General features: G+C 36.0%; 1 protein-coding gene across 11 annotated transcripts in view; it reads right to left on the reverse strand.

Annotated features, from left to right (window-relative positions):
- LRCH3 (leucine rich repeats and calponin homology domain containing 3) overlaps positions 1-25,389 on the reverse strand; it is a 152,819-nt gene that overhangs the window by 60,689 nt on the left and 66,741 nt on the right. For 7 of the 11 annotated variants that reach the window (XR_006299384.1, XM_043594420.1, XM_043594417.1 and 4 more), the window contains exons 7-14: positions 19,015-19,108; positions 17,679-17,799; positions 14,374-14,522; positions 11,563-11,639; positions 5,898-5,949; positions 5,336-5,485; positions 1,897-1,947; positions 340-393 (exon numbers count right to left, since the gene is read on the reverse strand). Coding sequence is in view for 10 of the 11 variants with exons in the window: in XM_043594420.1 (XP_043450355.1) it covers positions 340-393; positions 1,897-1,947; positions 5,336-5,485; positions 5,898-5,949; positions 11,563-11,639; positions 14,374-14,522; positions 17,679-17,799; positions 19,015-19,108 (748 nt within the window). In the remaining variant the exon portion in view is untranslated. The remainder of the gene's footprint in view (positions 1-339; positions 394-1,896; positions 1,948-5,335; positions 5,486-5,897; positions 5,950-11,562; positions 11,640-14,373; positions 14,523-17,678; positions 17,800-19,014; positions 19,109-25,389) is intronic. The other 4 variants (XM_043594422.1, XM_043594419.1, XM_043594423.1 and 1 more) reach the window with 2 other exon arrangements.

Here is a 25,389-nt window from a genome sequence, read left to right on the forward strand (position 1 = left end):
TAATAAAGTAAGTGCACCTAGAATTAGAAATGACGTCTAAAAAAGTAATGTGTCCTCTCCTCCCAAACCCACATGCAAAGCCAATATGGTTTGCAGTGTGAATGTTTTACTTTTGGAAACACTAACAAAGGTATTTGAATCATAGCTGCAGAACACTGGAATGCTGGTAAGTCATGAACAGTAAAGCAGGGAAACAGTTCTAGCTATTTATAAAGCATTTAGTAATGACGCTCATCATGTTTTATGGTACGTAGATAATTTCTGAATGAAAAGTATAATTACTATTCTCCAAACTCTAGATATAACAATATATAACTCCGTTTTGTGCAAGGCTCTTACCACTAACAAGGCACTATCATCAGTGTGCTGAGACCTTCTGGATGGGAAGGGACACTGGAGAGGCAGAGAGAAAGGAAGCAATGTCAAAAACAAACGATGCACACACGTGACATATTTCACAAATAACACAAGCAAAGAGGTATATTAAGACATAATGAAGATGCTAACATATAGGATTGCATTCACAATCATTTTGAATTCATGTATCATAAAAGCTAATAAATTGATTCTGAGTAATGATTTTCTTCCAAACAGCTTAATTCCAAATATGATCTGATTGCTTAAAAACTGACTAAAGCAAGGAGGGAACAGGGATTATTCTCTATTCACAGAAGAGAAAGCTGAAGTATAGGCATAGCAGTAACAAAGAATTTGTGGTCATTTAATGAGTTAGTCACAAATTAAAACAATAAACCCAAGAGTCATGATTTCTAGTCTATGCATCTCTTCATTACCTTTCTCAGACAAGAGGACAACTAGAAATTTAAAAATTGTACACCATATTTTCCTGAGAAGCTTTAAGTTTTAAATAATGAATTTCTCCAGAATGATCATTAAGAAGGAAATTTGGGGGTAAGAAACGAAGAGGTTATTAACTTATCAAACTTTGTCAAAGGTTTGTTCCTTTATTATTACCATGTGAACAAAAGATGACTGAAAAGGCTGAGTGAATCTTTCAGGTATAAGAACAAGGCCTAAATTCTGAGATAAACAAGAAGCAGTAATCGTATGTCTAGTCAATAAGGAAAAAAAACCTTATAATGGATCATTTAAAACATTTCAAACAATGCATTTTACATTCCAGAATCACTTGTGCTTTAAAAACTCGATGGTGAAACTTAATGCTTGTCAAACCCTGTGTGTTAGGTTTTCACGTAATTTATTTTACAGAAAACAGATTCAAAATTCACATGAAACAATGCCTTTAAGCATTTTTAAGGAAGCGGTGATCATAAACTGAAAACATGAGAAGGCAAAATATAAAGAAAAATGGCTTTAAAAACCGACTACAATACAAATACTTATTTAATAAGTTTCATTTTAACAGATCAAAATAGGTATATTTTAAAAAAGGTTAAGCAATTAATTTTACATGTTGACTTGTAATGAAAATGTACTATTTAATATTATAAAACTACTGTGTACACCGTGTAATCAATAACACACACACTCAGGAAATGAGCCCTGGAGCTGAGATGTATGTGGTATCTTTTTGTTCAATACCAACACCACGTACCGGTGCCAGATAGAGCTCCCAGGACTACTTCTCACTACACAGTATGGTTTGAAAATGGATGAAGGAGAAGATACTTCTGGTGGGGATGGAAGAAAGAAAGAAATAACCTCCAGATGGATTCGTATAGACTAAAAAATCTTTGATCTGTAAACTTGGATAAACTCCCTGGCCCGTGTCTTCTCCTGAGTAAGTAGAATTTTGTGAGGAGAAAAGGAAAATGGCAATATTTTGATCACTGAAAACACATGATAATCACATGTAAACATATCATTTCCACTGTAATAAAAAATTCCAAAGGAAAGGTGGTTATATAGACTTACCTCACCATCTAAGGGGGATTGCTGTTTTTGTGGACTTTGTGATGCTTTGTGCTATATATCCCCAAGACCCCCCAAAAGAGGGAAGTTGGTTAGAATCTGGAACACTGGAAATGATAAATTCTATTTACCAAAATAATCACCCACATTAATTTCTGTCTCTCTTGTGTGCAGCACTTTGCCAGATTTACTGGTCAGAAGATGTCACCCTTTCCCTTAAACAGTTTACAATTTAAACAAGGAAGATCAATAAACAGACAGTATTTCATATGTCTATAAGCATCTACAAAAATACAAAAAGCATGTTTTTTATAAACAACTAAACAAACATAGTCCCAATCAGAATAGTGATCTCTCACTATATTCTCTCAATGAACTCATTCTCTCTTTCTCTAGTGCTAACACCTTTAGCTTTCTCTCATTGGCCAATTTTCAGGTTTGCGTTTTCAACTGCCTGTGGAAACTCTCTATTTGGAAACCCATGGTCACCTCATGTTCAACATGTTCAAAAACAAACCCATAAATTCCCAGATTAACTGGCTCTTTTCCCCAATTTGCTAATTTCTATTACTATGTCAAATAACAATTATACCACCTGTATAGTCAGTGTTTTACAATGTATTCTTATATACATTATCTCAAGTGATTCTTTTTACTCTCTAAGATACACAAACATCATAATCATATACTTTTTAAAAATTTTTAAATGTTTATTTATTTTTGAGACAGAGAGAGAGAGAGCAGGAGAGGGACAGAGAGAGAGAGGTGGAGACACAGAATCGGAAGCAGGCTCCAGGCTCTGAGTTGTGAGCACAGAGCCCATTGCGAGGCTTGAACTCATAAACTGTGAGATCATGACCTGAGCTGAAGTCGGACGCTTAACTGACTGAGCCACCCAGGCACCCCCATAATCATATTCATTTAAAGACAAAAGAACTGGGGACAAAAGAAGTTATATGACATGTGCAAAGTCCATAAATTTGTAAGTAGCATAAATGAGATTTGCCCCTACATCTTCTGACTCCAAATCCTACATTCTTTCCACAAAACTAGACTCCTTTTCAAACTCTTCTTTTAGCCTCAAAATCTTGCTTTGGGATCTCCTTTATTTTCCTACTCCTCTTCAATGATTTATTCAACATTCACTACATCTATGTATAAAACATAATAATGCCTCTCTTAAAATCTCTAATTTATAAAATCCATTGTGGTGGTAGGGGGCACAGCACTCAGCACACTAGTAGAAGTACTAGGTGCACCTATAAGAATTCTGAAATAGTTAATATTTAATAGTTAAATACTACACCTATGAGGAAACTAAAGGCACAGTATGATTCCCAAAGCCACAGTAACTTTCCCAAAGCCAAGCACATAATGAGTAGCAAAGCTGGATTCAAATTCATAGTTCTGATTCTTTTTTTTAAGTTTATTTACTTATTTTTTTAGATTTTTTTAGGTTTATTTATTTTGAGAGAGAGAGAGAGAGAGAGAGAGAGAGAGAGAGAGAGAGAGCACAGCAGGCGAGGGGCAGAGAGGAGGAGAGACAGAATCCCAAGCAAGCTCCACACCATCAGTGTAGAACCCAATGTGGGGCTCAAACTCATGAACTGTGAGATCATGACCTGAGCCAAAATCCAAGAGTAGGATGCTTAACTGACTGAACCATCCAGGCCGCCCCTATTTACTTATTTTTGAGAGAGACAGAGAGAGAGAGAGAGCGCGAGCAGGGGAGAAGAAGGGGGAGGGAGAGAGGGAGAGAATCTCAAGCAGGCTCTGCACTGTCAGTGCACAGAACCTGACGTGGGGCTCAAATGCATGAACCGCTGAGAGCATGACCTGAGCTGAAATTGAGAGTTAGACGCTTAACCGACTGAGCCACCCAAGTGCCCTCAGAAATATCTGGGCTCTTACCATTGTGTAACACTGCCTCTCCTTAGGAACCTCAGAAATCTTCTGGTGTTATGCCTTCATTCTGCACCCTAGTCTGACTTGCAATTACTATTTCATTTTCCTCATCTCTTTCTAACAGATTCAAACAGAAGCAGATTAGTTTTTAGGAAGTATCTTTCCTCTCATGTTTTTCTCCTGCTTAAGAACTTACAACTGTTCTCTTCTACCTAACAGATCACGATCAAACTCTTATTTGACATTTAATCAAAACTGTCTACAATGTGATTATCTCTTACTAGCTATGTGATGTCTACAGAAGGCAAGTTAAATGATAAATGAGTTAATGTAGAATGCACAGAATAGTGCTTAGGATATAGTATGTGTCAACCATCATTATTTACTGACAGTCAGTATAGCATTCTGATCACAGATGAGGGTTTGGAGCCAGCCTTCTTTTTTCTTTAAAGAAACTTTTCATTTTTGGTCAACCTTACTTCCATTTTCTGTTCAGCCTGTCTTGAGAACCCTTGCTCTGCCACTAACTAGGTGAGTATTTAACCTAGGCAAACTGTCATCCTCTCTGAGCTTTAGAGATCATCATCATGGGCTTGATACATTTGAAAAAAAGAGAATTTTATCATGTGTACGATACTTAAAGAAAATGGTCTTTGGCTAGTTGAAACACAAGAGAGAAAGCTTTTGGAGGCCAAGAATGATTCATTCATTCAATCATTCCTTTAACAAATGTTTACTGAGCTTTACTATGGGCTGACACCTGCTAACATCTAGGGATGGAGCGGCAAATAAACAAGACAGATACACTCCCGGTCTTCATGGTATTTACAGATAAATGGAAGAGACAGATATCGAACAAACAAAAATAGAAATCACTATTATGAAGAGAAAAATCCAAGGTGACTTCCAAACAAAAAGGCTTTAAATGATACAGAAAAAAAAAAAAAAAAAAAAAAAAGAACCAGGTTTAGATGAACTGTAGAGGCTGCAAACTTTTAAAAAACAAAAAAAGAAAGAAAAAGTATTAACAGGAGTTGCTACCCGAGTAGGTGTGGAGAGAACAGAAAGGAAAGAATCAAAGATGATTCTAAAGTATTAAGCCTGTGACCCTCACACAGTTTTGGTGCTCACCAGAGTGAGGAAGTGAGATGGGCTCAGATAACAATAGTTCACATCTGCATGGCACTTTAAGGTTTACATGGCACTGGCACTTTCATGATCTTATCGATCTTTATTAACAGACTGAAGACATGGCAGGTGGAGAGTAAAGTGAGATGTCTAAAGATAGATTGCTGATTAAGAAGAAGAGACTACTGTCTCAAGTACAAGATGATCACTTCTCAGCCTACCCTACAGGAGGACAATTCATCTAATCACAAGCAGGAGACACTTATGCTATATACTCAAGATTCCTTACAGTGAGAAAAAAGAAAGTTGACACTTTAATTAAGACAAACACTGACAGCCTCAGCAAAACAAATAAGCACTTACTTCTAAAACTCTTTAGGAATTTCAATGAAATTTGACAAAATTTCACCTTGACAAAGTCCAGGACAGCATCTCTTTGAATTTGCTTGGTCCTTATTTTCTCTTCCTCATACTGTAGGGCCGCAAGCTGTGCCTCTCTCCGAGTACGCTCTACTAACTGTTCTCTTCTCCGAAGAATTTCCAAGTCTGCATGTGATAACTGGAACAAAAGTATTTTGCATGTGCAAGTGGGGCTAAAGTTTAACTTATCAATATTCTTAATCAATTTAGGGAACTACTACTTACTCAAGCAATTTCTACTTTGCAGTCACCTAACATTTCTTTAAATGTGTGTACTGCTGATCATCTCCCATCTTTTCACACTGTGTTCTTATTTGCACTCTAAAGCCATCATGTCAGTAAAGATTTATTTTCTGTCTAGGGTCTAAAAGCACCGTTAGCCAAGTATCAGGTTCACATGTTACATTAACTGTATTTTACAGGCGACAGGTAGTAACGTTTACAGATGTCTGGCAATTAATGGTAATTTAAGCATTATAAAAATAGAAAATCATTTTAGTTTAAAAAAAATCAAAACTAAAACAGAAAAACAACAACAACAACAAATTTACCTGACTGTGACTTGGTGACAGTGACATGAGAGAAGATGGCTCAGATGAAACCCTGACCCAAAAAAGAAAAAAAGGAAAGAGAAAATTCTTTGGTAAGGCAGGCAGTATATATAAGACAAGTAAAATTTTATTGTTAATGTAGCTTTCTATTAATCAATAGGCAAACTGGTCAGCAATGAAAGACTGACTGCATTTTGTAAACCTGAGCCCAAGTCATTAAATTAAGCTACAGGAATACCTGATGTCGCCAACTCACATTTCATGTGATGATATCACTGATCAAGCTACAGAGAGTCAACAACAATCTATGTCAGCCAGTGCTGACCAGACATTTGAGATCACTTTTCAAATAGCATCATTTCTTAAAAGCATACATAACTATTATCTTTTTCATTACCATGGCTGAAACAAGATACATGTAAATAGAGATCGTTTTATATACAAAGTTATTTTATCAACCAAAATCTGGAATATGGCAGAACCTGGCCACTGTACCTGCGCTCCTCCTCCCATCTTCAACCGAGGTAGCAATTTTAATAACAAAAGTAAAGATTCTGTTGATTTTTATTTTTAAGAAAAAGACGAAACCTGATTTGTTGCTTAAAAAAAAAACAACAGTAAAAGTTGCTTCTCAGTTTTATCAGTGCTAAATCTTTTTTTCAAGGATTTTATTTATTTATTTATTTATTTTTAAGTAATTTCTATACCCAAAGTGGGGCTCAAAACTCACAACCCTGATCAGGAATTGCATGTTCTACCAACTGAGCCAGCCAGGTACCTCTACCAATGCTAAATCTTACAATTTGGTGTTTATCTTTTTTCCTGAATTGGATTTAGTGTTTCAAGTGTCTGCTACTCATTTGTGTCTCTGAACTAACAATGTTGGGAGTAAGTTGCTTTGACATTTAGCACCTAAAATTTTAAACTATGATTACTCGCCCGTCAGGTTGATTTTAATGCATTCAATTGGTGTGTTACAAGGCAAGAAACGAAAAAAAAAAAAGTCCCCCAAATCCCTCCAAGCTCTAGTAGTTTCTTATTACTAATTAATAATAATACAAATTCATCAACGTGGCTTTTAGGATTCTCATCCCATTTCAGAAACATGCCCACCATGGAATCTTTTTCCAGCAAGATCTCCTCAGTTATCATACGTTAATTCCTTACTTCAAGCCTTTTGTATAGATTCCAACCTATGGAGATCTTCTTAGAAAAGGTCTTTTTTAGAATCTTTTTCTTTACAATGGGACTTTTCCTCTTGATGTATATGTGTAGTCAGTACTTCTTTTGTATTTACCAACTATGATTCGTGTCATTTTTTTGTACAATATTTTTCAGATGCAAACAGAGAGACGAACAATCCTTGAGCTCCTACCATGCCCTACATATGCCCTGTGAGGTACTTTATGCATAGTGTTTCTCAATTACTCCTCATGCAATCTTATGGAGTAAGAACTATTAGAATCTTCACTCTATATTTGGGAAGCTGAGAAATGGAAGTTAAGTAATTTTTCCAAGGTGATGCAGCCAGTAGTCCTTATCTATCTGATTTAAATTCTTATCTCTGACTTGATGGTAGTTTGCTCTCTCATCTTCTAGGTACGCAGCCTATGAGAACTGGAGAGGCCTGAGAAATCATTGAGTCCAAACCACTAACTTTACAAAGGAGAAATCTGAGGCCCTCAGAGGTTTAGTGATGGTTACTGTAGGCAGAGCCTGGATGAGAATTCAAGACACCTGACTTGGAGATTAGTGGCTGATACTATACCACACCTCCCCACTCTACAGCGGCAGAATGTAGGAAGGAGAAAGTGAAGAGCGCAGAGATCTAAAAGCAATATGGACACACATACAGAAAAAAAGGACCTGCAATGGCCAAAACTAAGCTGTGAAAGTTAAAGATGGTGGCAGAGCATGAAGCATGGCATATGAGAGAATAACAGTGGTAGCAAAGAAGATGTCTGAGAACTGACAGCTCCCTCAAGCCGATCACCAGGTGCTAATATGGGCCCCTCATGGCTTGGGTGCTCCTTGGTGCCACCACACTGCTTCATTTGTACGTCTGACCTTTTCATCTATGAGTATGTTTCTCAATAGCAGTGTCACAACATTTTGGATAAATTTTCTGTTATACGAGATTGTCCTGTACATTACAGGTAGTTTAGTCTTAATGCCAGTAACACCTTTGGCAACCAAGTCCCAACAAATAAACACATTTTTCAAATATCCACTACAACCTATTGAGAAACACTGGCTTACCCTAAACTTTCCTAAACTAAAAAATATAATATGTAAAAAAGCAAAATTTAAGTCACACTACTGTTCTCTTTCTTTCCACATTTCTTTTCTTATGTTGGTTCCAAATCTTTGAATAATTCACAAAATTCTTTTTTTAAATTTTAATGCATAAAAAAATGTTTTGAAAAAAATTGTTTTATATAACCTCAAGAGTCTGGCCATATTTCTTACTTTATTAAAATACCCCCAAAAAAGTTTTGACAGAATAAATTATAATTAAAAAAATTTTTTTAATGTTTATTTATTTATGAGAGAGAGAGAGAGAGAGAGACAGAGTGCAAGCAGGGGAGGAGCAGAGACAGAAGGAGACACAGGATCTGAAGCAGGCTCCAGGCTCTGAGCTGTCAGCACAGAGCCCAACGTGGGTGGGTCTCCAACCTGCAAACCGTGAGATCACGACCTGAGTTGAAGTCTGACGCTTAACCAACTGGACCACCTAGGTGCCCCATAATTTTTTAAAGGTACAGAATAAATTACTCAATAACTCCCTTAGGCAAGGTTTAAAATAAAACTGAAGCTGGGCAAAAAACTTCAATTTTTACTAATCTTTCCCAACCTTTTTCATTCCTAGTCAGTACATTCTTAGTCAAAAGTTTAGAGAAAAGTGGGCTGGTGGGGTAAGATTTAGCTGGGATATAACCAATAAAGAATGAGACACAAGTGAGTCTGGGAGTAGCAACATGGTATCGTAGTTAAAGGCATGGACTTTAGAATTAGTTGTGACCGAGTTCGAATCCAGAGTTTGTCACTTGCTAGTGGATGGCTGTGAATATAAATGGAAAACTACTAGGTCTGAAAGCACAGGCTCAGGTAAGCGAAGAATTCCTCAGTACTGGCAGAGCAAAAATTTCTAAAAAGTAGTAAAAACAGGAACTCTGGGTTAAGGTTTAGTAGACAGATTTTTGGCTCCTATGATCTCCACCCCTGGTGTTACTCCAGTAAATATGTTACAAGTCAAAAAGGACTCTGCAAATGAAATTAAGGGTACTAACTGGTTGACCTTAAAATGGAAAGATTATCCAAGTGGGAGTAATGTAATCACAGGAACCGTTAAAAGCACAAGAGAGCAGGGCTGAGGGAGGGGCATTGGAGGGAGGTGGTCGAAGCTACAAACTGCCAGCTATAAGACAAATAAGTAATTAGGGATGTAACATACAACATAATGACTACAGTTAGCCCTGCTTCTGATACATACGACAGTTGTTAAGAGAGTAAACCCTAAGAGTTCTCATCACAAGGTGAAAACAAATTATTTTTTATTGTATCTATGAGATGATAGCTATTAACTAAACCTGCTGTAATCATTTCACAATATATGTAAATCAAACCATCACTCTGTACAGCTTATATACAGTGACATATGTCAATTATTTCTCAATAAAACTGGAAAAAAAAAAGAAGGCAGGAAAGTTTGTGGGATGTGACAAAAAGGGAAATCAAAGAGATTCAAAATGTGATAAGAAATAGATTCAAAACAGCTTGCCAAAGCTGACTTGAAGATGGAGGGAGCTGTGGATCAAGGACCTTGGGTAGACTCCAGGAGCCAAAACTGAGTCCTAGTGATAGCCAGCAAAGCAACAGGGACCTCAGTCTTATAACTAGACAGAACTGAATTCTGCCAACAACCTGGATGAGCCTGCAAGTGGGTTCTCCTCCAGTGTCTCCAGGTAAGAATCTAGGCCACCCAGTACATTGGCTTTGGCTTGCCAGACCCTAAGTGGAGAATGAAGGCAAGCCTACCCAGACTGCTATTCCACAGAACTGAGTTACTACATTTTAAGCTGCTAAATTTGTGGTAATTTGTTGCATAAACATTAAAAAACTAATACATAATGAAACTGAGAAAAAAAAAAAAAGCTGGCTTTCACCTTGAGGGCTTCTACTAAATTCCAGAGATCTTGAGCCTTCTTTATGATAGATGCAGGAGGTAAGAAGGACAGGAGATGAAGTGTGGGCCCGATCAAAGTGGAAAAACACAATAGGATACCCCCGTGTGAAACTGAAATCTCAAAAGACCACACCCTCAATATAAGGACACAAGGCAAATAAAAAGCCTTTCGGAGATAAATTTCAATTTCAAAGATTTGAAATTTAGGGGCACCTGCGTGGCTCAGTCAGTTAAGCGTCTGACTCCTGATTTTGGCTCAGGCCAAGATCTCACGGTTGGTGAGATCAAGACCTATGTCAGACTCTGCACTCACAGCTCGCTCGCTCTCTCTCAAAATAAATAAATAAACATTAAAAAAAAAAAAGATATGAAATTTAACTAAGTCCCCATGAACTAACACCTATGAGACTATAAAAGGCCAATTATGAGATTTCTTTCTTTCACTATTCTCCCATATTTTCTATCCATCTATATCTCAGTTCCCAAAACAACTTTAACATCCTATCAAGTGTAAGTAAAGAACTAGGTATGACACTTTCCATAAAGGAGATTTACTGTTGTTTAAGAACAAGTATGTCAAGTTTACTACTTTAAGACTTCATACAGGGGTGCCTGGATGGTTAAGCATCTGAGTCTTGATTTTGGCTCAGGTCATAATCTCACAGTTTGTGGGATTGAGCCCCACATCAGGCTTTGAGCTGAGTGTGGAATCTGCTTGGGATTCTCTTTCTCTTTGTGTGTGTCTCTCTGTGTGTCTGTCTGTCTCTCTCTTTCTCTCCCTCTGCCCCTCTCCCTGGCTTGCAGTCTCTCTCTCTCTCTCTCTCTCTCAAAAATAAAAAAATTATAAAAAAACCCAAGCAAACACAAAGTGGTTAAAAAAAAAAACAAAAAACTTCATACAAAATAGAGGAAGCAAAGACCCAAAGGCTGTGAATTTTTCAACTACTGTGATACAGTGTCTGGCAAGAAACTTTGGAATTCAAGAATAAGCAGCAGTGCTCTAAGTAGTCAAGTTAATTTTAGAAATATTCTGTGAGGCAGTAAGCGTAGTGAAACGATCATCTCAATTGAGATATAATGAGGATACATATTGCTGTCTCTGTCTAGCTCCCTGTTTCTAGCCAAAAGTTTAAGGCAAAAAATTTTTTCAGGACTCCTGAAATTCATTTAGCCCTCTTAGTGCATAAATCTAGACATCACCACAAAATCTCCCTGCTATTAAGTACCTTCAAACCAAATAATTGTACAAGTAATGGTTTAGGCAGTCTGAATTTAGAATCAATAAATCAATTTTACTTCTTTTTCTATTGCATGAACAAAAAGCACACTGTCACTCGGCTCTAAATACATGGTTTCTAAAACACACAGTATCTAAGTATCTTCATCATACACAAATCTGCACAAAACCAAAATCATTTCATGCTTTCACTGATGAGTTTTAAAGACAGAAACAATTGAAGAGAACTGTTTTTTTCAAACCTGTTTTGATGTGAATATCTTCTCATGTCTTCTGTTTTTTGAAACTCTCTCAGAGGTACTGGCTTTATGGGTGAACCCTAGGCCAAAAGAGCAGAAATAAGTCAATTTAACATATGTATCCACAACACGGTGACTACATAGTTCACAGATGACTTGGCATTTAAAGATCTGTATATTACACTAAAAAATAGTTCAACAAAATCTTCAAATGTAAATTTTTACGTTTAAAAGCATTCATTATAAGCTGTGTTACTGCTTTGATTAACAAAACACTATGTATAGCCCAAAAACACTTATTCTTAAAAAAGTGGGTTTCCTTCTCCCTGTATTATGTAAATTACACTGACCATACAGTAATACTCACTGACCATGGAGTAATATTTAGTAAGGTGTTCGAACTTGAGAAGATCTTAGGTGTCACCTCAGACAAATTTCCATTCAGAACAGGAATTTCAACCTGCACTACACTAACCTGTGCTCAGCCTCTCTCAATATTTCTGGTAAGGGGGAGTTCACTGGGCAGATTCCATTTCTTTACTTCATCATCACAAATTGTTACTTATGTTTAGTCATACAAATAGTCCTGCGGATATTGGTGGAATATTAAGATAAAGCAAAAAGTAACTTCTCTTTATGGTAAGATATGGTGTTAACTGAAAGAAAAACATTGGCAACTTAATTTATTTATAAACTAAAGGGTAAAGGTCATTTCAAAAAAAACATCACTGAGAAAAATTAAACTGGACTCAGTGATATGGACCGCATACTGAACAATAAAATTATAAATCAAAGGTAAAGGCTTATAGGTTATCACAACATGTATTCTGTCAAATAAGAATCTATAGAAGCAATACAATCTTTTTTCAACACCAAAAATAATCATTAAAGTGGGTATTCTTAAAAGGAAAGAAAACCACCTTATCCAAAAACAGTACCTGAAAATCAAATGTAAAATTATTTATAGTCTATCTCCAAGAAATGGTTACATCACATAGAATTAGAAAATCTTTGATGAATTACTGCAAAAGGCTAAAGCAGACTCCCTTAAAGTTTAGGCCTGAGGATCATACAAAATGAGATATAATTCTAGAACCCTGATCAAAGAATAATTCTTCTAATTTCAGTGAACACTGGTTTTTAAAATAAACAAAAATCTCTCCTATTATGTTAACATCAGTGACTTAACACTCTGGTTTTACAATACTGCAATTATCTGCAATTATTGTAGGAGGTACATGAGATTTTCATGATAAAATGAATGTGCTATTGGTTTCATTTTGAAAATGTCATACCCTATAAATATAAGCTATACTTTATTTTATCATAATACCTCTATATTTGTGAGAGGTATTATAACAAAATTAAACAATAGCAGAGTATTTAAAATCTCATATAGATTCGGTTTTTTTTAACAACTCTTTTTTCCGATAGTATTCAAGAATATAAAAAATACTTCTTCACTGGCTGTTAAACCATCTAAAATAATGCTGCTTCATCATATTTTTATAGGTGCTAAATTGTAGAAAACCTTATGACACAGAAGTCATAAAGAGGGTTATGACATAGAATCATAAAGACTACCACACAAGTATAGCTGGAATTAAAAAAAAAATTTACAAAATAGTAATGGCTTTAACAAATGATACTACAATTTTTCAGTAGTATAACAGGCATTTTTACTTTTAATAGAGATACCTCATCTCTGCAGTCTAACTACCATAAAATGATCAAAGAGAAAGAACACAATGAAAGAAAAACAATTCCCTTTAAGATTACAATGTGCATTATTAATTTTAATTTTTTTGCAAAGCAGTTGCCCTTCGCGCTAACAAGAATGTTCATGGCCTGAATCACACGTAGTTTCATTAGTCACCTGGTACACTGCTATTTCTGGGCTGCAGGACTTTGATTTATACAATTTTATCCAACTTCACATACAAGAGTGTCTTCTGAACACCAACAAAACTACTATGTTCAGAAGTCTTCAGACAGGAAGACTGAAGGATTTTTTTTAAAGAATGATAATATCACTCCACAGAACACCCCACTTGAGTGATTATTCTCGATTTCTAAAAGGCTAAATACATCATTCTCTAAAAAGGCCCCAAGTGTTTCTCAAATAACCCCTGCTCAGAGCCTGGGACCAACTCCAGACATTAACATCACACACACTGAAGTGGAGCCATTCCATTATGCTGACTAGATACACTGAAGAATGCAATTTCCACTGAGACCCTTGGGGGATTGGCAGAGATTCTACAGTGGGCTGAATGCTTATTTGTTTTCTAGGGCAACTCAATGCTCCACTAGAAGAGACACCCAAGAACGATAATGGCAAACAATTTATATTCTGTGCGACTTGGTATAAAAGCTCCAATACAATTAAGCACATTACAAAAATTCTATGGTTAAGTTTGTATGTGCTCCAAAGTCAGCAGTTTGGTTTGATTCTTAATTACTGATCAAACTATGATTTACTAGTTAGTAACAATAAAAAAGCACTAAGAACAACAAAGAAAAAGCATTACATTCTTTGTACTTTCTTTAAAGGTGTAGGATACTCTTAGGACTCCTCATTCTTCAAAATTCTGAAATCTGTCTTTTTATTTGAAAAATAAAGCTAACCCCTACTTCAGACTATTGCCTGCTTTTTTACAATAAATCTGAAAAATTCATGAAATTGGAACTGAACATCATAAAATAAATAATTAGGCTTAAAGCAACAAATCACTGATACAACTGAAATTTATGCCACCATGAACTGTTTTACTAGGGGACAGCAACAGATTTTGGCTTAAATGTGTGTAGTACCTCATGAGAGATTCGCCGTTGTTCAATATATGCCATAAACTGGGAACTGAGGCTGTCTGAGTCCAGGCCCTTGGGCTGTCTCATCTCATCTTCTTCTTCCTCTGCAGTACAGCTGTCGATGTAGTCGATCTGATCCAGATCATGTTCCACTGTCCACACCACACACACACAACAGTCAAATTCAATAGCCAATAAAGACATTCAGTTGTATGCTTTCTTTTTCCCTAGCACCTTCTACTCTGAAAGCAGGAGGAATGAGAAGTGCAAATTAGGTAAGCCTTTCTTTTACAGTCCATGGCCACTCACAAAAATAAGTTCCAGAAAAATCTTAGTCCTAATTCACTAAAGAATACAGCAATTGATAGTAATTACAGGACTACAAACCTCTAATATATATATATTTTTTAATTTTTATTTATTTATTTATTTATTTTTTTGGTTAGCTCTTTACTGTTTTAAACAAAACAGTTTGAGTTTGTGAGACAAAGAGAAGAAGAATTTTTAAACATGAGAAGTTACACCTTCTTTTAGATTTTTTTCCCTCACGTTTTAGCTTTGGGGCTTAATTATATATCTTCAAGGAACTGGGAGGCAGAAAACCTAACACAGTCAAGTCAAAAGGAAGGATAGGAGGAAAGTGAACTTAGAGATAAAGAAACAGATACTGACTACTGTTTCTCTTTCTGTAACTGTTGTCCACAATTAGAACAATGATGTTCTTATTTAGAAATTTATCTTCTAGAGCTCAGCAATGTAGACATTTGGTAGCAGTTTGTAGCAGCAATCATTCAAGAATTTTTGCTTCTCAAAATGCTTTGGGGTGAGAAAAGGCATTTAAGTAAGATATAGCCCCATCATTATATATTCTAATACATTTGGGAGTGCTCCATTATTTTTAAGTTTAAAAAGTAACCTTATTTTAAAGATTTTATTTTTAAGTAATCTCTACACTCAATGTGGGGCTTAAACCTATAACCCTGAGATCAAGAGTTGCATGCTCCACCAACTGAGCCAGCCAGGCATCCCAGAAAGTAACTACTTTTAAAAACTATTTAAAATGGCACACTAGAAAAAAAAAAACTTACTACTAAACTTTCTAAAGTTTCTCCAGAAACTAAATCCCAGCCATTACTGTATGATGTTCTATTTCTATAGATTGCCCAAAAGTTGTAGTTGCTGGGAATAATGAACTCGGAGAAAGCTATTTCTGTTTTCAGATTCAATTATTTCTAAATAATTCCATAACTGCAATTGATATAAAAATGAATTTTGAGTTATTAGAGTTATAATAATAGGTAAAAGGATGAAAAGGTTACAAGTCTATATCCAAATTATAAACCAGGTACATAAATGTATTTTTTTCAATGTGCTACAATTTGTGTAACTAAATCAATGATTAAGTCATTATGACTACTTCCCAAGAAAGCAACATCACTTTTTCATACTACCTAGGCCAGTGCAGTCCAAAAGAAACGGAATGCAAGCCATAAAAGTGAACCCACATAAGTAATTAAAAATTATCTAGTAGCCTCATTTAAAAAAGGTGATATTAGTTTTAATAGTATATTTTACTTTGTCCAATATATCTAAAGTATTATTATAGCATATAATCAATAGAAAGTATTACTGATATTTTACATTCTTTTTTTTTCATGCAAAGGCTTCATAATCCAATCTGTATTGGTTTCTGTACACTTACAGGACATCTTAATTTAGAAAGGCCTTATTTCAAATAACCACATGTAGCTAGTGGCTACCATACTGGACAGCATAGATTAAAAAAAAAATTATTTTAAGTCTGAAATGAACTAAAGGGAAAGAGAGCTCATGTGGAAGCAAGATTAAAAAGAAAACTACTAAAATGTGAATGGAATGGTAAGTAACAGGAGTAAAAAAGAATATAAAATGGTAAGGAAAAAAAAAGAGAGCAAGCCACTTAATTGAAATCATCATTCAAGGATGAAAGCTCTTAGGAAAACATACAGATGGCTAACAGACACATGAAAAGATACTCATCATCACTTATCATCAGGAAAATGCAAATCAAAACTACAATGAGATATCACCTCACACCTGGCAGAATGGCTAAACAACAACACAAGAAACAACAGATGTTGGTAAGAATGCGGAGAAAAAGGAACACTTGTGCACTCTTGGTGGGAATGCAAACTGGTGCAGCCACTGTGGAAAACAGGACGAAGGTTCCTCAAAAAGTTAAAAATAGAACTACTCTATGATCCAGCAATTGCACTACTGGGTATTTACCAGTACCCAGTTTATGTTTATAGCAGTCTTATTTTTTGCTCCCTCTCTATGTTATTATTTACAATAGTTTACAGCATTATTTACAATAGCCAAGATTCAGAAGCAGCCCAAGTGTCACTGACAGATGAATGGATAAAGGAGATGTGGTATATATACACAATCAAATATTATTCAGCTACAAAAAAGAATGAAACCTTGCCATCTGCAATGACATGGATAGAGCTGCAGAGTATAATGCTAAGCAAAATAAAGCCAAAGACAAATATCATACGATTTCACTCATATGTGAAATTTAAGAAACAAAACAAAGGGAAAAGGGGGGAGGGGGAGAGAGAGACAGAAATTAAGAAACAGACTCTTAATTACAGAGAACAAACTGATGGTTACCAGAGGGGAGGTGGGTGGGGGAGATGGGATAAACAGGTGTTGGGGATTAAGAAGTACACTTGTCATGATGAGCAGAGGGTGATATATGGAAGTGTTGAATTACTACACTATACACCTAAAACTACACCTGAACACCTAAAACATATAGTAATACTGTATGTTAACTAAGTGGAATTCAAATAAAAGCTTAAAAAAAAAAGATGAAAGCTCTTACAAATGGATTTCTAGAAAACCAAAATAATATCTCCATTATAGCTGGCCCTCAATATTTAAACCTTAGGATTTGGGAATTCAAACTAAAGCAAGATTGAATAGAATGCTAAAATCAAGAGTCTGCCTCAGAAGCCCAAAGTAGAAATAGCTCTGACTGTTAATGAGCTATTAAAAAAATGACAAATTAAAAAAAATTAATTCCAATTATAAATTTTTAAATACCAAAATAAAGACAACTTGGATTTAGATGCCCCTGAAGAACACAATTCCAGATGAACGCAAATGTAGATGTCAAGAAGCACATCGAATTGAATTCCTAGAAGTGGTCAAATAATGACCACAGAGAGAATACACAAACAAAAGGAGTAGATGTGAAAAAGACCACTTAAAAAATCGGAATAATTACAGAGGCTTTGGCTGTCACAAGGAATCATGCCTACCTCCACCATTTGTTACTACTAAACTGCTGCGATTCTCCTGGTACTGGCTTTCTCTTCGTAGTCTTTGTTCTTTAGTAATTTCTGCTACTCGAAGAGGCAGATCTGAAAATTCATCTGTAGGCTTAAAAAAAATAGCAGTAACATTTAAACACATTTCAAACTTTAAACAACACAGTATTTAAAGCGTGGACACAACATAAGCTCACTAAAATTTATATTTAAGAAGAAACAGCAAAAAAGTTCTGGAGTGGTGGTAGTGATTGTTTTTCAACAGTATGAATATACTTAAGAATGGTTAAAATGGTCCGTTTTGGGGCGCCTGGGTGGCGCAGTCGGTTAAGCGTCCGACTTCAGCCAGGTCACGATCTCGCGGTCTGGGAGTTCGAGCCCCGCGTCAGGCTCTGGGCTGATGGCTCGGAGTCTGGAGCCTGTTTCCAATTCTGTGTCTCCCTCTCTCTCTGCCCCTCCCCCGTTCATGCTCTGTCTCTCTCTGTCCCAAAAATAAATAAACGTTGAAAAAAAAATTAAAAAAAAAAAAATGGTCCGTTTTATGTTACATATATTCGACTACAATTAAAAAGAGATGAGAAATTATATATGACTATAAATAAACATGAATTTAAAGTATCTACACAGATATCTGTGTGGATACAGATATAATTATGTACACACCCACCCACACACAAGTAATTCCAAATTACAATGGGCTGTGGTCTGAAGTTGATTTGTTTGGGGATGAGTGAAACAATGTTACAAATGGGAGGTTATCAGTCTTGTTAACAAAAGCTTATTTCATCAGTTAGCCCAATTTAGAGCTAAAATATTCTACCTTTTAATTTAAAGAGGGAAAGCATAATAAAATTTAACACAGGAGAAAAAAGATATAATTAGCTAAGAAAATTATTTATCTTGAGCATGTTAATAGTCTTCACTAAGGTTCTTGCCTCATTAGCCATCAGCCTGTAGTCCTATTTTCTCATCTCTCAGCATCCCTTCTACCACCTCTGCTCAAGGTTACCCAGTCTGGCAAATTTTAGTCTTCAGTTGTAATTGGCTCATTTGGATTTGCCGGATGTTAAGCCTATTTGGTTTTCCAGGATATTAAGCTATTTATACAAAACAATGAAGTAACAAACATGTAAAACACTTGGTAAAAAGACAGCAAAGAAACAAAATATCATTTCTGAATGGTAGCTCTCTGTGGGATTTTTTTCCTCTCTTTTGGCTTTTCTATATTTTACATAATGAGAAACTGAATTCAATTAAGAATCTTTCCATTTTCATCATTTTATTGCCTCTTAGGGGTCAGAACATGCAGAATAGAAGAAACACTTACTTCATTTCCTGACCATCTCTTATCACCACTGTCCACACTATTGAAACCTGAATCAAGGGCTCCATAAGGGCGTCCTGAGTACATTTCTTCATGGCTGCCAAAAAAGAGTCTGGCTGTTACTGGGAAGTTTGAGGTTTTAAAATTAACATCTGAAATAAACCGAATGCAATTTTACTAATAAACATTATCTCATGCCAGTTAGTGATTTAACTTCCTTAGAACTAAATCGGCATTCTTTTAAAAGTTTTTTTTTTTTTTTTTAATGTTTGTTTATTTTTGTGAGAGCAAGAGAGACGGAGTGAGCGGGGAATGAACAGAGAGACAGAGGGAGACACAGAATCTGAAGCAGGCTCCAGGCTCTGAGCTGTCAGCACAGAGGCTGACGTGGGGCTCAAAGCCACAAACCATGAGATCATGACTTGAGCTGAAGTCGGACGCTCAACGGACGGAGCCACCCAAGTGCCCCAAATGGAAATTCTTTTAACTTTTTCATATGAAAAATTCCAAATTAAAACAAATAGAATAGTATAATGTATATCAGTATAAGAATATAATAGCACTCATCCAGCTTCAAAAATATCAACCTACTGCCATTCTTGTTTCATCCATGCTACTAACCCATTCACCATGCCTCCCTCAATTCTTATTTTTAACAGCACTTTTTAAGGTAAAATTCATATACACTGAAATGCACACACCTTAAGCTACATACTTGACAAATGAATACATCTTTGTAATATACACCTCTTTCATGATATAAGACATTTCTACTTTGCCAGAAGATTCCCACTCATTCCTTACCAGTCAATTCCCCTCACCACGCTACAGGGTGCTCCTAAGAGATAACCACAATTCTAATTTTTTTTCCCCTTAAATTCGTATGGAAGGCAGAGTAACAGTCCCCAAAGATGTCCAAGACATAATCTCTGGAACTATGAATATGTTACTTTACATGGCAAAGAGGAACTAAGATTGAAGATAAAAATAAAACTGCTAATCAGCTGATCTTAAAATAGGGAGATTATTGTGAATTATTTGAATGGGCTCAATGTAATCAAAACGGTCCTTAAAAGTAGAAGAGGGAGGCAGAAGAGGAGGCCAGTGTAATGCAATGCTGGCTTGAAGATTACTCTCGGTCAAGAGTCAAGGAATGCAGACAGCCTCTCTGTAGAAGCTGAAAAAGGCAAGGAAATGTATCTTACTCAGAGCCTGCAGAGAAGAACAAAGTTCTGCCAGTATTTTGATTTTAGCCTCATGAGACCAAGATTTAGACCTTGAACCTACAAAACTGTAGGATAATAAATTTGTGTTTAAAATCAAAATTTGTGGTAATTCATTATGGCAGCAATAAGAAATTAATACAATTAGTTTTACTTATTCCAAAACTCATAAAAATGGAATCATATGTAATTTTTTTAATCTGGCTTTTTTTGGCTCAGCATCATGTCAGTGAAATTCTTGATGGTTTTACCTTCAAATATAATGGACAAATTATTTGTTATGTGTAGGCTTAACTTTTTAAAAACATTGCCAATCTGTTTTTGAAAGGAGCTATATCATTTTGCATTCACCCAGCAACGTATTTGAGTTCCACCTGCCCACACTTGTGTTGTCAATCTTTAATCTTAGCTATTATGGTAGGTGAACAGTGGTATCTCACTGCAGTTTTAATGTGTATCTCTCCAATGACTAATGATATCGAGTATCATTTTGTGTGCATGTCGGCCATTCATTTACCTTCTTTTTGTGAAATGTCCATTCTTTTGCCCATTTCAAAATACATCAGTAATCTCAAAAATAGTTTGCTAAGAAGCCATACACCAAACACTACATAATACTTGATTCCATTTATATGAAACTCTAGAAAAGGCAAAACTGTATCAACAGAACACAGGGCAGTAGTTGCCTGGGGTTGAGTTACCTACTGTAAAGTGGAAAATGGTTGATGGAAATGCTATAGACCTTGACTGTGTTGATACTTTCGTGACTGCATCCATTTGCCAAAATTCACTGAACCGCACACTTAAAATGGATAGATTTTATTATTTGTATATTATACCTCAACAAAGCAGTTAAATCTGCCAAATTCTTATGTTAAAGTACATGTCCCATTTTTACAATTCTATAAGCAACGTATGAGAACACTGGTTGCTCCACATCCTCAATAAACATTTGGTGGTGTCAGTTCTTTTACGTTTATTTTAATTTGAAAGAGAGAGAGAAGAGGGCAGAGAGACAGGGAGAGAGAGAATCCCAAGCAGGCCCTGTGCTATCAGCACAGAGCCTGACACGGGGCTTGACCTCACAAATCATGAAATCATGATCTGAGCCGAGATGGAGGGATGGATGCCTAACTGACTGAGCCACTCAGGTGCTCCACTGTTGTCAGTTTAAATTTAGTCATTCTAGTGAGTGTGTAATGATGTCTTGTGCTGTAATTTACATTTCTGTGATGATTAATGATGTTGAACACTTTTTGGGGTGCTTAGTGATCACTGGTGTATCTCTCTTTGTTAAATACCTACTCAAGTCTTTGTCCAATTTTTTTTAAGTTTCTTTATTTATTTTGAGAGAGAGAAAGAGAGAGAGAATAGGGAAAGAGGCAGAGAGAGAGGCAGAGACAGAATCCCAAGCGGGCTCTGTCCTGTCAGTGCACAGCCCAATACAGGGCTTGATCTCGGGAACCATGAGGTTATGACCTGAGCCGAAATCAAGAGTCAGATGCTTAACCAACTGAGCCACCCAAGCGCCCCTACTGAACAGTATTTTAAAACATTATGTATTTTTTTCAAAAAAAAATACAGATTTCTAGAAGATATTGTTCTATATAATATATATTCTATCAAGTGGCCAACTGAGATATGCTTACTATTACTGAGAAATTTTTCATAAAGAGAATTAATAGAATCTTTGCAATAAGCTATCATTTTCTTTCTCTTCTTTATTTGCTACCTTTAGCTTCTCCACATACTTGCTCTTGCTCAGAGCTTAAACTGGTAAGATTAAAGTGAGACATATAGGTTTACCAATTCTCAGGTTGGCTCAGGATTTTCATGGTTTTAGCAGTTTGAGTCCTGTGTCCCAGGAAAACCCTTAGTCACAAGTAAACCAAGATACATGGTCACCCTATGTATAAATATGGCCTTCAGGAGACCTAGCAGAGTTCTGCCAGCCAGGCTCCAGTGATGCCCTGTCAGAAAGCCCAATCTCCCTAATAAACCACCTAGAACAACATGGACTCAAGTGTGGAAATGCCTCTTCTGTAGTAGGAATGTGAACTACAGTGCAGTGAGGGGCACAAAACATAGCAAGTTTTATAGTTTAACAGATCTGGACTGGCAGCTTGGCACCATCATTTACTAGCTATGTGACTTTAATTAACTTGCTTAACTTCTCTCAACTTCGGTTTCCTCATCACTTAAAGGGGGGTGGGGGAAAGATTAACAACACCTACCTCATAGATTTGCCATAAAGACCGAAAAAATATAAGCTAAGGATTTGTACAAATCCTATTATAAAGCACTAAATAAAAGTTTATTATTATTATTTCTATAAAGAACATAATCTTCAGAGAGTATTTGCTGTTATAACAAGTCACTACATCTGCTTCATTTGAGTTTAGTTCACCAAACATTTACTGAATGTGACACAGTGTTCTAGATGCTAAGAATATTGAGTATGAAAAAAGGACAATCATTGCTTTCACAACAAGCTCAGGCTTGTTGGAGAGAATTAATCCTGTTACTGGGGCTGCAGAAGCAGGACTTTTCTTAGTCCTGCTTACTGCTTAACTTAGTCTTTCTTCACTGCCATATTACCATAAATAAATAAATAAATAAATAAATAAATAAATAAATAAATAAGTTTAGTCTGTAATATAAAGTTGGTGAAAATCATCTCAGCAAAAAAGTACAGGTCACTATAGATCACTAAGGAAAAATACATGTGCCACTCTGTAAAACATAAAAGTTATCATAACAGTGCAACTTGCTAAAAGAGTTGGAAATACTTACATCTAGAAATAAAATGACTTAAGGAAGATTGTGTGCTGTTTTCATATTACACACAAGTAGTCAGAAAGTTACATCTAAGGATTTGAAAAGTACCACAGCATCTAATTTGTACTGAATACCTAAAGAGCTACAGGATTAATAAAAATTCTCTTTAGCAAGACCGGACTCTTAGGACGAAACTAGTCCTAGATCATAGTAGACAGCTAGTAATTATAATGCCTAATATTTACAGAAGACTTTATGGTCAGCCAAGCACTTTCAGAAATAGGTCATTCAATCCTCAGAACTACTGTTAGGGTATCAACAGGGTAAATAAAGATCATGTTGAAGAAACTGAAGTCCAGAGGGGTTAAGTGAACTCTAGAACTTTCCAGTAGTACAGGTACCCAAGAGTATAGATATTCTGACTCCATGACAGCATTTGAATAAAGGTACTGCTAACTACAATGCAGTTTCACTAATTTTTACTTCAATAAAAGAGACATGAAGGTATAATGTTCCATTCACTGCTGCATGAGAAGTTGAAGGAGGTATTTTATTCATATGTATATATGTATATGTATTCATATATATATATATATATATATATATAAAATAATTTCTAGGACATTCTGAAACAATTACAAATAAAGTAACATACCTCCAGAAAAAATGGAAAATATAGAATTCAGATTAATTCAGTGAGCATAATGAGGGGTTATTATAGGGATTAGGAGATATCAGATCTATAATTACCAATCCTTTGGAAAAACATGACATGATTATGCTATGACATGATTATGACTTTCCATTTAGGATACATTTCTCCATGGATTTAATCCTTTTATCTCTTTGCAAATACACATGTCTCTTGCCAGTTTTTTAAAATATATATATAAGCTTAATGTTTTTAAAGTATTATAACGAGGATTCTTCTATTAAAAAAAAATTAGGGGCACCTGGGTGGCTCAGTCGGTTGGGCGTCCGACTCTTGATTTCAGCTTGGGTCATGATCCCAGGGTTGTGGGATTGAGCCCTATGTTGGGCTTTGTGCAGAACGTAGAGCCTGCTTAGAATTCTCTCTCTTTCTTTCTCTCTCCCTCTCTCTCTCTCCCCGCCCCCTTGTACCCCTCTCCCATGCTCATGCTCTTTCTCTCTCTAAAAACTCCAAACAAAAAAATTAGCCCAAGATCAATTAGTCCTCAAGACTAAGAACTGAATGGCTGAGAGAAACAGGTTCTGCAATTAGCACTACAGGCCTCAATCAAAGCTTATTATTCTGATAGATGTGGACGCTGCCTCCTTAGTCTTTGGGCATACCCTCACATACAGGTCTCCAGTAGACAGCATTCACTGCCTTACACTCCAATCTCAGAGGCAGCAGTAGCAATTTATGTTTCTACTCACTAGTTCAGGAGAGGAAAATTTTTCTGTACCAAAGATTATTAACACCACGGGGGAAAATAAAAGCTACGTTAATTTATTGTACATTTTTCTTTCCCTCCCTCCCTTCCATTCTTTTTTAAACAGCAATTACGAACTTTATTATTTTTTTTAATGTTTTATTTATTTTTGAGAGAGAGAGAGAGAGAGAGCAAGAGAGCGAGCATGTGTGGGAGAGGGGCAGAGAGTGAGGGAGACACAGAATCCCAAGCAGACTCCAGGTTCCCAGCTGTCAGGACAAAGCCTGACACGGGGCTTGAATCCACGAGCCATAGGATCATGACCTGAACCGAAGTTGGATGCTTAACTGACTCAGCCACCCAGGTGCCCCTATTTGTTGTACATCTTTCACGAGTACAGGACTAGAACACATTTAATGAAAATCTTGAATAGGAAAAACAAAACTTTTTTCAATAAATATGACAAGAGTTCTATGTTATAAGCAATTAACCAAGGTAGGAGGAAAAAGAAATGAAGAAAGAAAAGGATATAATGAATAGAGAAAATTTTAAAATTCTTGGCAATAATGGTCTGGGTCCCTTCATATTCTTCCCACTGTCAAAGTCCTTCCTCCAAGAGAGGCCTAGACTAGCACAGAGTATGCCAGACCTAATCCCTACCATCTGTCAAAACCTTTTCTGTCTTCCTTGACATCACATACCTGCTTTTAGTCTTCTTAGAGTTAAAAGTGTTAGAACTAAGATATTCTTGTGGAAATCTTTCCTGGGTATATATGATATTGGTTAATTTCTCCTGTGTGTTTGAATAAGTATACTAAAACTTGTATTGCTGTATGCTTAAACAACCAGATTAGAGCTAGTATTTTAAATATCCTTCACAATGTCTATGTAAATCTTCAATCTAATAGCCAAAGCAAAAAAAAAAAAAACAAAAAAAAACACCCCAGAATGTCACCATAAAGTTGTTTTTGATGACTTTA

The sequence above is a fragment of the Prionailurus bengalensis genome, chromosome C2 (genome assembly GCF_016509475.1).
Source record: "Prionailurus bengalensis isolate Pbe53 chromosome C2, Fcat_Pben_1.1_paternal_pri, whole genome shotgun sequence".
Classification (NCBI taxonomy): domain Eukaryota; kingdom Metazoa; phylum Chordata; class Mammalia; order Carnivora; family Felidae; genus Prionailurus; species Prionailurus bengalensis.